The sequence below is a fragment of the Juglans microcarpa x Juglans regia genome, chromosome 4D (genome assembly GCF_004785595.1).
Source record: "Juglans microcarpa x Juglans regia isolate MS1-56 chromosome 4D, Jm3101_v1.0, whole genome shotgun sequence".
Taxonomy (NCBI): Eukaryota; Viridiplantae; Streptophyta; class Magnoliopsida; order Fagales; family Juglandaceae; genus Juglans; species Juglans microcarpa x Juglans regia.
The window spans coordinates 9,899,900-9,912,997 of record NC_054600.1 but is presented as its reverse complement, the minus strand read 5'-3'; the positions used below and the strand labels follow the sequence as shown (position 1 = coordinate 9,912,997).

Sequence of the window (13,098 nt, the reverse complement as noted above, 5' to 3'; positions counted from 1 at the left end):
TATATAAATAATATTAGTGTATGTTTATTTTTTGTCATCAAAATAAATGCTAACCAAGAGATGAAAGAAATCTTGGAAGATCAAACTTCCTCTCAAAGATGGATTGTTGAATTCTGTAACTTCAAGATTGAGAAAAACAAAGAACTTGAAATGCAAAGAAAAGATTGAGAGCAAATTCAATCATCAATCTGTTAGTTCCCGTAATTGAATTGCTTATTTACATTTACATCATTTCTATTTATAGACACGTATGCTAACTAACTTAACTGTACAAAAGATATTTGCTTAGCACTCTAACTATTTATCTCATTTTCATTTGAACTGAATTTCACTGTCATATCTTCTCTGTTTAGCTTCCCTTGACTTCAACTCCAAAGCTTCAATTTGAGTTTGTATATTCCAACACCCCCCCTCAAGATGGGAATGGATATTGATCATTCCCATCTTGCGGATCAGATGGTGGAAACTAAGGGAACCAAGTGGTTTAGTTAGAATGTCTGCCAGCTGATGTTTGGATGGAATGTGAATGATCTTGATCAAACCTTCTTGCAATTTTTCTCGGACCAAATGGCAGTCTAGTTGAATGTGCTTTGTTCTTTCATGTTGGACAGGGTTTGATGCAATATCAGAAGCTGGTTTGCTGTCTATATAAAGCAAAATAGCTTGTGGATGAGGAACCTTGAAGTCAGCTAGCAAGTAGATCAACCATTGTAGTTCACAAGTGGTAGCTGCTAGGGCTCTGTATTCAGATTCAGCTGAGGATCGACTAACTGTTGGCTGTTTCTTTGATTTCCATGATATAAGAGAGTCACCAAGAAACACTGTGAAGCCAGTAATGCTCTTTCTGGTGTCAAGACAGCCACCCCAATCACTATCTGAGTAGGCTTTTACATGAAGAGGGGAATGTGCAGACAGAAAAATCCCTTGGCCTGGTGTTGCTTTGATATACCTGAGGACCCTTTCAGCAGCTTGAAGATGATTGCGACTAGGATTAGCCATGAACTGACTTAGTGCTTGTACTGAATAGGATAGGTCAGGTCTAGTTATAGTGAGGTACAATAATCTACCCACTAATCTTCTGTATTGTGCAGGATCTGTCAAAGGAGGAGATGAGTCATTTTCACTCAACTTTAGTGTAGACTCCATAGGGAATGCCACAGGTTTACAACCTAAAAAACCACTATCTTGCAAGATATCTAAGGCATATTTTCGTTGGCATAAAGTTATGCCTTTGGTTGATCGAGCCACTTCTATCCCCAAAAAATACTTTAGTTCTCCCAAGTCTTTGATAGTGAAAGAGTTATGTAAGAACTTTTTGACAGTGACTATATCATCGAGATTATTAGAAGCAAGAATCACATCATCAACATAAATCAAGAGAGCTATAAAACTGTTTGAATTATGCTTGATGAATAGAGAGGAATCAGACTTCCCTTGAATAAAACCAAATTGAAGTAGAGAAGATGACAGTTTGGAAAACCATTGTCTTGAGGCCTGCTTTAGACCATATAGGCTCTTTTTGAGTTTGCAAACTCTCGGATCAGTTGGTGAAGAATACCCTGGTGGTAGTTGCATATACACCTCTTCATTTAAATCTCCATGGAGAAAAGCATTGTTTACATCAAGTTGATGTAAATGCCAATTCTTAATGGCAGCAATGGATAACATTGTTCTCACTGTTGTCATTTTAGCTACAGGTGAGAATGTGTCAAAGTAATCAAGGCCTTCTTGTTGGGTGTAGCCTTTTGCTACTAATCTAGCCTTGTATCTATCAATCGTGCCATCAACTTTGAATTTAACACGATATACCCACTTACATCCAATTGCAATCTTATTTGGAGGTAATATTGCAAGTTCCCATGTGTTATTTAATTCAAGAGCTTTGATCTCATTTAACATGGTTGCTTGCCAATGTGGATAAGAATTGGCTTGTTTGAAAGTCTTAGGTTCAAAAGTAGATGACAAAGCAGAAGTAAAAGCTGCATGTCTAGGTGACAATTTATGTGTTGAAATGAAATGAGCAAGAGGGTATGGCTTACCAGAAGAAGGGATGCAGCAGCTGAAAGATTTTTGAGTTGTTGAAGTAGATTGAGCCGTATTACCACAATGAAAATGCTGCAAATATGAAGGAGGATTCCTTATTCTTTCAGATCTTCGAAGGCTTACAATTACAGGATTAATCTGTGAAGTAACAGGTGCTGGAATTTCAGAAGATGGATTTTGTGAGGTTATAGGGTTAGTTTGTGAAGTAGCAGATGTTGGAATGGTAGAAGAATTTTGTGAAGTTATAGATTCTGGAACTTCAGAAAATTGATTTTGTGAAGTAGTAGTTTCTGGAATTGCAGAATGTGGATTTGGTGGATTAATGGGTACTGTGAAGTCATGCATTTGAGGAAAATCAGGGAAGACAAAAGGTGTGTGAGTAAAGTTTGGAATAGAAGGAAAGACATTCTCATGAAATATGACATTTCTGGAAACAAAGATTTTAAGAGTAAGGAGGTCAAGCACTTTATATCCTTTGATATTTGGTGGGTAACCAAGAAACAAGCATTTTGAGGCTCTTGGATGAAATTTACTTCGACTGGTATGGATTGTGCTGGCAAAACATAAACAGCCAAAGGCTTTAAGATAGTTATATGCAGGAGATTTGTGAAAAAGGAGAGCATATGGTGTGTTATTATCTAGCACAGATGAGGGGGTTCGATTTATGAGATGTGTTGCTGTCAATACACATTCAGTCCAGTATGTTAAAGGCAGTTTAGATTGAAAAAGGAGAGCTCTAGCAACATTTAACAAATGCTGATGCTTTCTTTCAACTCTACCATTTTGCTCAGGAGTTTCTACACAAGATAGCTGATGTATTATACCATTTTCTTGATAGAAAGAAGGCATATTGAATTCTTGGCCATTGTCTGTTCTAAATGTTTGTATTTGAGTATCAAACTGAGTTTGAACATATGCAATGAAGTTGGCTAGTAAAACTCGAGTTTCTGATTTAGCTTTCATAAGAAAAACCCAAGTAAAAACGTGTATGATCATCCACAATGGTAAGAAAGAATTTATAGCCAGAATGAGAGATAGTGGAGAATGGACCCCAAATGTCACAATGCACTAATTGAAAAGCTTTATTGGAATTGCTTTGTGATACAGGAAAAGACAGTTTCTTTTGTTTTGCTAGAGGACAGATCTCACAAATATGTTTGTGAGATATTTTTACAGATGAATCAATAGAACTAATGAGTTTTAGTTTGGCAGAAGATAAATGTCCCAACCGAAAATGCCACATGTTAGGACTAATGGTAGATGAGTTAGCCAAGAAAGAGCTTTTTGAATCAGGAATTTCCTTCTGTGTATCAGCAGAAAAATTGATGAGGTGGTATAGACCATTTCTGACTTCAGAAAGCCCAATCATCCTCCATTTGCTGAGGTCCTGCAATACACATTTAGATTGAAAGAAAAACAAGGCAACAGAATTTTCTTTAGTCAATCTGGAAGCAGAAATGAGATTGACATGAAAAGAGGGAACATAAAGAGCATTGTGTAGAATTAAATCAGGGGAGACTTTAACAGTACCAGTAAAACTGATAGGAACTGAGTGACCATTTGGTAAATGGACTGAAGAGGGTTTGTTTGGGATTTTTATCGATGTGAACAGATGAGGAGAACAGATCATGTGATCTGTTGCTCCAGTATCTAATATCCAAGGAGAGATGTGATTTAAGGAGGTATTAGCTAAACAAAGAATGTGATTATTACCTGATGTAGAGGCAGTGTTAGCTGCAGGATTAGGATTGATAGGAGAAGTGGATAGGCTATTTGCAAGAGTGATCAAATTCTGTATTTGCTCTTGAGAAAAAAACATAGCTGGGTTGTTTAAGTTTTGCTCCATAGAAGATGCAATGTTTGCATTGGGCAATCGTGTAGAATTAATTCTCTTTCCTCGAGGCCCTTTCCATCCTGGTGGATAGCCTATAAGCTGGAAACACTTATCTACAAGATGTCCAGAGAATCCACAATGGGAACAGATGACATCTGATTTTCCTTTGACTTTGCTGAACTTAATAGCATTCGAATAAGTTTGTGTATATGGTTGTGCAGCAGCCATAGCATGAGAATCAAGGGAGATATGTGCTGCATTAGTTAAGGAACGTTGGCTCTCTTCTTGTATCAATAAAGAGAAAACCTTGCCCATTGATGGTAATGGAGAAAGAAGCAATAGTTGGCTTCGAATTGCTGAAAAAGAATCATGCAGACCAATCAAGAATTTCATGATATAGTCAGCTTGTTGTTGATCAGCAAGGTTCTTCAACACAGCACAGGTACACTTTTCCAAGAATCCACAATTACAAGTTGGAAGGGGACGATAACTAATGTATTCATCCCATAGTGCTTTGAAAACACTAAAATACTCAGTGATTGAATTTGAGCCCTGAGAAATAGAGCTTAAGGATTTTTCCAAGGCAAATACTCTTGGACCATCACTACGCAGGTATCGAATTTTTAATTCGTTCCAGATATCAGCAGCAGTGTTGAAATAAAGAAGACTACCTCGAATCTCCTTTGCAATGGAATTCATTAGCCAAGAAAGCACAAGATTGTTGGCCCGTAACCAAGCAGTCTTAAGTCGAGAGTTAGTAGAACTAGGTTGAGGCAAACTCCCATCGATGAAGGCAACTTTGTTCTTGACTGTGAGAGCAATTGTGATGGACCGACTCCAAGCCACATAGTTGTCACCAGAAAAAATTTCAGATACAAGAAGAGCTCCAGGATTATCAGATGGATGCAGGTAGTAGTAACTTGAGGAATCATCAGATGGATTCCCCAAAGGAAGCGAAGAATTTTCAGAAGAATTATGAGAGGATTCTGCCATAGAAGCAGAAGAAAGAAATCCAGAATTGTGTAAAGAAAATCAAGAAAGCAGCGGAATGTTTATGGACGATGATACCATGTTGAATTCTGTAACTTCAAGATTGAGAAAAACAAAGAACTTGAAATGCAAAGAAAAGATTGAGAGCAAATTCAATCATCAATCTGTTAGTTCCCGTAATTGAATTGCTTATTTACATTTACATCATTTCTAATTATAGACACGTATGCTAACTAACTTAACTGTACAAAAGATATTTGCTTAGCACTCTAACTATTTATCTCATTTTCATTTGAACTGAATTTCACTGTCATATCTTCTCTGTTTAGCTTCCCTTGACTTCAACTCCAAAGCTTCAATTTGAGTTTGTATATTCCAACATGGATAGTGGAATCTTTATTAAAATTTTTACAAATATAAATAGATTATATAAAAATAAATTTATAAATTAATATAATTTCATCTGATCATTAAATTTATTTTATATTAAAAATAATATTACAATTTGATATATCAATCATATTAAATCACGTCAATTTATAATTTATTTTTACACAATCTTTTATATCAATCATATCAAGTCATGTTTTTTTTTTTTTGGCTTGAAACAGTTGAAAATTTATTGGAATTCAATTTTCTTAAAAAATCTAAAAATTTCTCTTGGGTACTTTCTTTATCGTGGGACTCGCAAAGGAGGACTTCACTGCACTTTATTCCCAAAACTTTACTGCAAACGAAACAAAAAATTGTTATAATTTTGAAGTAAAATTGAAAAGATGGCATTGAGATAAGAGTAATGTTAGATATAAATTTTAAATAGATAAATTTTATATAAGTCTTTTATAAAATAATAAGTCTCACTAATAAATAATAATTTTTTTTACACTTTTTTAAAGTAAAATCCATTTTTTTATAAAAATTTATATAAAATTTATCTATTTAAAATTTATAAAAATCATTTCTGATGAAATAATCGATGACGAAAAGAGAGAATGAAAAGTGGCCGCCCTTCTTTCTGGCCTGAAATCAGCCACAATTTCAAGGTAGCCACAACTACGTGATCACAAGGTAATTCCCGATGTGCTAATCACGTGCTGGCACAAGCAACGAGTCCAGAAAAAGCCAAACACATAAGCAATAAAGAACGGGAATCTGGACAAGAATAAACAATTGATTAAAAATATTTATATAATTGAAGTGATTTCACAATAAATTATATGTTTTATACACTCAATATATAATGGATAAAAGAACTGTACGAGGAGAGGAATTCGGGTTGGAAATGTGCTGACAAGATATTTTTAGTTGCACAATATTTTATACATAATAATATATTTTATAATAATATTCTAGGATACATTTTATAATAATATTGTAGGAATGGGTATTTTTATAAAGGAAAATAGTATTTTACTCACTTTATTTGACAGTTCTATTTGACTGTTAGTCAAAAATTTTTTTTTATTATTTATTTAATGATTAAAAAAATAATTTTAAGTATATTAATATATATTTTTTTATTTTTAAAAATATTTAAATGCATTAAATAAATAAATAAATAATATATCTGAACAGTACATCTAGCCGTAAAAGCTGGATAGTAGCCTCGCTTCTCTATAAAATAATTTTATTTTTATGAGATATTTTATCTCTTATTTAAAACATATATATAAATATTATAAAAAATAGTACGTATGAATCAATTTCCTTATATTACAAAGCTATTATTGCAGTTCAATTTTACAACGAAGAGGGAAAAAATCATCCTACTACCAGTGAGAAAGGACAGATAACAGTCAGCGAGCGTCTTCTTTCTCTCACTCCTACTCCTCTCTCTCTCTCTCTCTCTCTCTCTCTCTCTACATATATATATATATATATATATATACACACAAATATAAATACGCGTTTGAGAAACGTTGAGACACGAATCTTGAGGAGAGAGACACAAGTTCTAAAATAATGGCACAAGGAGCACAAGGAAACGAAGTCCAAATTCCAAGGGTGAAACTGGGCAATCAGGGCCTGGAGGTAACTTCCAATTTCAGTCCTGCATACACGTTTCAATTTTATTTTTTTACGAATGTTGCACTTGCATCTGTTCATTGCATTTGAGAAGTGTTATAGTCACGAATGGCTCTTGTAAAAATAAATTTATAAATTAACGATGTTTGGTACGATACATTATTAGATCTATTTTATAATAAAAGTAGTTATACTAGTCAATTTATGAATTTATTTATATAAAATCTCTTTTTAGTTAAATCATTTCTCTTCTTTGAATACCAATCTGCATAGTTTGAGACTAAAGTCCCAGGGATTTTTGAAAATTTTGTAAACTAATGATGACAATTCTGCTATCGATCAGATTGTGATTAGCTTCTTGGAATTTTTTATTTATTGGAACTGACAGTATTGAATAGTTTTTGGACAATTTTTATCTGGTTGAGATGGTCTTTGATGGACAAACTTTCCAAGTTTTTATTTGGCTGAGGTGGTCCGTGCTTGTGAAAATGATATATGCATGCGTGTAGACACATATAAATGGTTTCAAACTGTGGAAAACTATGTGAATCCTTCTTTCTGCATTTTGTATAATGTTTTGTTTCATTTTGTTTTACTTTTCTGTTGAAATAGTGGCGTATCGTCCCATACGGTGAGATAATGACCTTGTGACACAAGAAATGATGAGACTGGTTGGGAAACAAGTATTTCTTTCTGGTTCCAAAATCAGCATAAACATGTGGTGCCAAATTTACTTTTCCACAAAAATGGTATCCAAGGAAGTGAATTTGAGAACAATCCATCATTGACATAAAAAATGTCAAAAGGATGCCATTCACTGATATCTGAAAGCTGATCCTGTACCATCAACAATAACATTCATTTTCTTAGACAGAATTAGTCTGAATGATGAAACAAAATGGAATGTACAATACAAGAAAGAATTTCAATTTCCATGGGATGTACAAATGTGCATGTCCGTTGAATGGCTGAGTTCTGATGATAGTTTGATATCCCTAGCCTATCCCTAGCCATTATCTTTTGGAAGACATGAGTTTACTCATTAACCATGAGTTTGAATGTGAAATCTTGGATCTTTGAATGAAGGAAAGGATGAAAGAAAATTAAAACTGATTTTGGGAGTTGCCAAGTTACCTTCCAGTGATCAGGATTTTGTATTGTTATTTTTATGACGTTAATTTTCTTGTAAACAGTGCAGCATGTGTACAAGTTAACTATTATGAGAATATCTATTTGGAGACATAGAAGAGTGCACCATAAATTAGGAACGATTTTCATCCGAAGCTATTTAGTTACAGGGTAGATTGTGATTAAGTTTGTAGAGAAGTGTTAAAATAAATGGGTCTTGGGCTGTTGCTGCAATAATGATGTCTTAAACTTTTCTAAACAGCTCAAGAAGAACTTCCTACTGTTGGCTGCAGAAAGAGTTGCATCATCTCTAAGAATGTTTCCTATGGTCAAATCATGAGCCTGCAAAGGCCGAGCTTCTATAGGTGCTTTTAATTATATCAACCTCGGGGAAGAGATATGAAAAGGCAGTTGTGTTGATGGATTTGTATAGATATAAATGTTGCCAAACAGATTGAGATTGTCAAACTATTGAGGTAAAGTTTTAGGTCCTAATAGTCTCGTTCTGCATTCTTGTGATCAAAGGAGATCATCTGGAGTTGATCTTTAAAAGAGTACTTATTATTCTGTATCCAACAATACCAAGAAATTTGGATGTATTTGATGGGCATACACCAGTTCTTTTTTTTTTTTTTTTTTTTTCTTTTTTGGAAATTCTGTAATCAACGAACAGCTCTTCCTTCACCAAGAGCCTCAATATAAGTTTGGACCTGTAGAAAGAAATTCTAATCATGGAAGACTATTAGCAGATTTATGTGAAAATATATATCCTTGTGTCACTAACAAGTTTTGGGAATCATGATATTAGTCTTTCATAGTTTTCTTTATTGGAATAACTTTTTGGTGCTGTTTTGTCACTCCAATTCATTAATTTTGACTAAATGTTGTTCATTTCTTTGTAATTCTTATTTTTTTTGTTCTTTTATTCCCAGGTCTCAAAGGTGGGGTTTGGATGTATGGGCCTGAGTGGAGCCTATAATTCTCCTCTCTCTGATGAGGATGGAATCTCAGTAATAAAGCATGCTTTCAGTAAGGGAATCACTTTCTTTGATACAGCCGACGTTTATGGGCCTCACACTAATGAAATTCTTCTTGGGAAGGTGTTTATTACCAATTTTTACTTTTACTTTCTCAAGAAGTTGGATTTTTTTAGTAGTAAATGGAGAATAAATTTGTGGTTTTTTATGTTGTTCTGTTGTTAGCAAATTGTTAACAATTGAGGAACACAATAAAACTTTCTGACATTAACTGCAAAAATTATATATCCTCCAGGCCTTGAAGCAATTGCCAAGAGAGAAAATTCAAATAGCCACCAAATTTGGCATCCAAAGTCTGGTGTTTTCTGATATGGTTGTGAATGGTAGTCCCGAATATGTTCGCTCATGCTGTGAGGCGAGCTTGAAGCGCCTTGATGTGGAATATATTGATCTGTATTATCAGCACCGGGTAGACACAAAAGTACCTATAGAAGAAACTGTAAGTGAATTTTTCTCTGTATTATTTTTTGTTTTGCAGTTTGAAACCGTCAAATTTTCTTGTATTTGATTATTTGAGCCTAGTGATGGTGGGATCTAGGTGGCAAAACTCATTAGGTGCATCTTATTGGTTTGTAGATTGGTGAACTTAAGAAACTGGTAGAAGAGGGAAAAGTCAAGTATATTGGTCTATCTGAAGCCAGCCCAGACACAATAAGGAGGGCACATGCTATCCATCCAATCACAGCTGTACAAATGGAGTGGTCTCTCTGGGCTCGTGATCTCGAGGAAGAGATAATTCCACTTTGCAGGTTTTGTTCAATTTATAGCTCAAGTATTTATGAAAATTGTCTTATGTGTGCTTTCACTTGAAAGAAACCTTGGAAAAATTTCCTTGCTGACATGTTTATACATTCTTGATATGAGGAATCCCATCTAGCACAGCTTGTTCAGTATCTGTTGTCTGTGAAAGTTATATATAAGATTATTGCTTGTGTTGAAGGTGTGTTTGTGTAGATTTTGTATTTCAGTAAATAATAATCATCTTATCTAGAATTATGACAATACTCCCTAAATGGTATTGTGCATACAGGGAACTTGGAATTGGAATAGTTCCATACAGTCCTCTTGGTCGTGGCTTTTTGGCTGGCAAAGGAGTTGTGGAAACTTTGGCCACAAATAGCAGCTTGGTATAAATTTCACCAATGTTTTCCCTTCCATTTATTATCCTTTAAAAATGGCTATTTAGTTGCCTTTAGAAGCACTTGATTCCACATGGTATTAATTCTTTTTCTTAAAGAATCTCTTCCTTAAAGAACTTTTCGTGTAAATGCTTTGTGCTTTATTCTTATAGGAACCATATTATATAGTAGTTGAGGATTTCAACAATTCTGCCTTTGTGCAAAAATATTACCACACTTACTGAATCCAGCTCTTTTTTCTTTAAGGCCAACCATCATCCTCGGTTCCAAGGAGAGAATTTGGTAAAGAACAAGACCATTTATATTCAGATAGAAAGCCTTGCTAGAAAGCATGAATGCAATCCTGCCCAGCTAGCAATAGCATGGGTTCTCGAACAAGGGGATGATGTTGTACCAATACCTGGTGAGTGAATTTCACATTTTAGCCCTGATTAGTTTAAATTGGTCAAAAGTTCGCTTTGTATGATGCTTTCTCCTTAAAGATGTGATTGAAATGGTGACTGAAAAAAAGTAGCTTAAGTTCTATCCAATACCTGCTGCAATGTTGGAAAAGCTGCAAAGAAACTAGTGAGGTCTTTTGTTTTCTTGTCTTTTGGAAAAGCTTAAGTCCAAGTCCTCCATTACCCTTCTCATCAATTTTGTAAGCAGAAATATTTATCTCTCAGTCATACCCTCATAATTTCTCTCCCCCACTGCCAGGAAACATTGAATTACATGGTTGGGATGAAAAGAATGCTAGGTCCATTCATTTGTATTTATAACTTCTGCTTTTATGCAATATCTTCTTCGCTCTTTCATCAAGTACGTTAGAATACTAATTTGCAAGTTTTCAATCATATTCATTTAGTACAAATACAGTAGCTTTAGATTTCAGATCCCTTTGCATCTGTTATGCAGGATGTATTATCCTATGTGCCAGATCCCTTCATGGTCCTTGCAATTTTAACTCTAGAATCCAGAGCTCAATTTACACTGCAATTTCTGCTGGAATTGTGATACTAACGCAATATGATTGCTTATATCTCCTTTTAAAAAATAAAGCTAGTTGAGACATTTACCTGCATTTCCTCACTATTCACATTGGCCTTGAACTTTTTTAGGGACAACCAAGATCAAGAACCTGGATAACAATATTGGCTCTTTCAAGGTCAAACTTACAAGAGAAGCTCTAAAAGAGATATCTAATGCTGTACCCATTGAAGAGGTAGCCGGTAGTAGAAGCTATACTAACACAGATCATTTAGAATGGAAGTTTGCCAACACTCCACCAAAGAAATGATCCTCTTTACTTACACTTCAATTAGCAGCATGCTTATGTAAACGTTTTGAGAATGATATTAGTATTGTTTGCCTTATATCACACGTTATTGGATGTTTCAGACGTTTGTTCTTCACTACTTTTAAGGATCTTGTGGAATAAATTTAATTATTGGGCAAACCATTTGCAAATCAACACATCCTCAGAACTCCAATGTTGTACAATGAAAACCATCGAAACCAAAAGCGACTGTCTTTTACCACATAGTAGCATTATTGGTTCCAGTCGCAGGATAGATTGGTCCTCACATAGCTCAACCAATTCCTTCTCAATCAAAGTCAGTAAACCCTTTTTCAGTTGAAGGCGTTACCACAATCAATCCTTCTCCCTCCACATCTCTGACATGATATGAGATGTGAACCATCTTTCTATCCTTGTCGAACATCGCATGTATCGATGATGACCTAGCAGCAGAGCTTTCTGCCACCGCGCTAGGGATGATCATGTGTTCGAAGCTAATACACGTCAGCTCAGGGCCAAACATCCTAAAGAGTGGTGCAAATTTCCCTCCCTCTACCCTTTGGTGCTTCAAACCAATCTATTACTGACCAAACTCTTCCTCCTCGGATCCTCCATACCCAACATATGACTGTGCACTAACTACACAACATGTCCCAACTCGCCCTCGCCCATCTCTCCTCCCTCCATTGACAATATTGACAAATGCTAAAGTCATATAGATTGACAGGGAGTGTGCAGAGCCATTTTTTGGGGCCCCTTCAAACGTGTGACACGTGTCCAAAAGAATGCGGCTAGAAAATCAAAAGGAGTAGAATCGGAGCAATCTGAGAGGCATTGTTTGATGATTGAAGTGGGAAATTCGAAGGTGGCTGTGGCCATTTTGAATGAGGAAGCCTGTGCTTTGGACTTGGCTGCATAATATTCAGCTATTTTGTGTTTACGTTAGGAACTGGGCAGCCATGCCGTGCCATGGAGTTGAAGAAATGTGGATGCTCGATGGGTTAGGTTCTCTTCGGTACGTCTCGGCTCATGACTTGAAGAGTAGGGTTGCAGAGGTTGGGTCTGCAAGCTTGTGTGGACAACTTAGTTCGATTGCTACTCCCGCTCCTTCAAACTCGTTTATCTGCATATAAAAATGGATTCAATTTTTAGTTCGATTCAATAAAAATAAGTATGGTATGTGGTATGTGGTAAGCGGGAATAATGAGTAGCAAAACGCTTTTTCTTACTCTTAATTATTTTTTATTTAAAAAAATAAAAATTCAAATAATGTCAACTTATAATAGTTGGATAAGTGGAATAATAGTTTAATATGTGAAATTTTTGATATTCTATTATATCAATATGTTTCTATCACAGCATTAATGTGATATTACTCGTAATAATAATTATGTTTGAACATCTTTACACCACACTGTATTCACGTGGCATATATTGATTTGAAAGATAAATTTTAAAATTTGAATCTTACAAATCAAACTATGACATGTAGATGGTGTGTGGTGTAAATGCCTTCAAATAACACTACTTAATAATTCTTAGATCATTTTTTTTTTTTTTTTTGTGGGTGCTAACAAAAAAAAAAAGTAGGAAATTTCATGAGTTATCAGGGATGCCATAAAA

The 13,098-nt window shown here is 35.0% G+C and overlaps 1 protein-coding gene across 3 annotated transcripts; it reads left to right on the top strand.

The window, feature by feature from the left end:
• The first annotated feature begins 6,769 nt into the window (after positions 1–6,769).
• On the top strand, positions 6,770–11,628 carry LOC121260876 (probable aldo-keto reductase 1). 3 transcript variants are annotated; one of them, XM_041162936.1, is made up of 8 exons: positions 6,770–6,898; positions 8,283–8,496; positions 8,953–9,120; positions 9,293–9,496; positions 9,634–9,806; positions 10,088–10,184; positions 10,443–10,599; positions 11,297–11,628. In XM_041162936.1, exons 3-8 carry the CDS (start codon positions 8,977–8,979, stop codon positions 11,473–11,475), a joined length of 954 nt encoding a protein of 317 aa, XP_041018870.1. In that variant the 5' UTR covers positions 6,770–6,898; positions 8,283–8,496; positions 8,953–8,976; the 3' UTR covers positions 11,476–11,628. The 3 variants fall into 3 exon arrangements, with proteins under 3 accessions (XP_041018870.1, XP_041018869.1, XP_041018871.1); XM_041162935.1 differs by lacking the exon at positions 8,283–8,496 and having other exon boundaries at positions 6,773–6,898; XM_041162937.1 differs by lacking the exons at positions 8,283–8,496; positions 10,443–10,599 and having other exon boundaries at positions 6,777–6,898.
• Positions 11,629–13,098: the final 1,470 nt, after the last annotated feature.

Coding starts and splice junctions, on each gene's coding strand:
- LOC121260876 (XM_041162935.1), top strand. CDS start 6,830: ATGGCACAAGGAGCACAAGGAAACGAAGTCCAAATTCCAAGGGTGAAA. Junction 6,899..8,952: donor TGGGCAATCAGGGCCTGGAG/GTAACTTCCAAT, acceptor TTTTATTCCCAG/GTCTCAAAGGTGGGGTTTGG. Junction 9,807..10,087: donor GAGATAATTCCACTTTGCAG/GTTTTGTTCAAT, acceptor TTGTGCATACAG/GGAACTTGGAATTGGAATAG.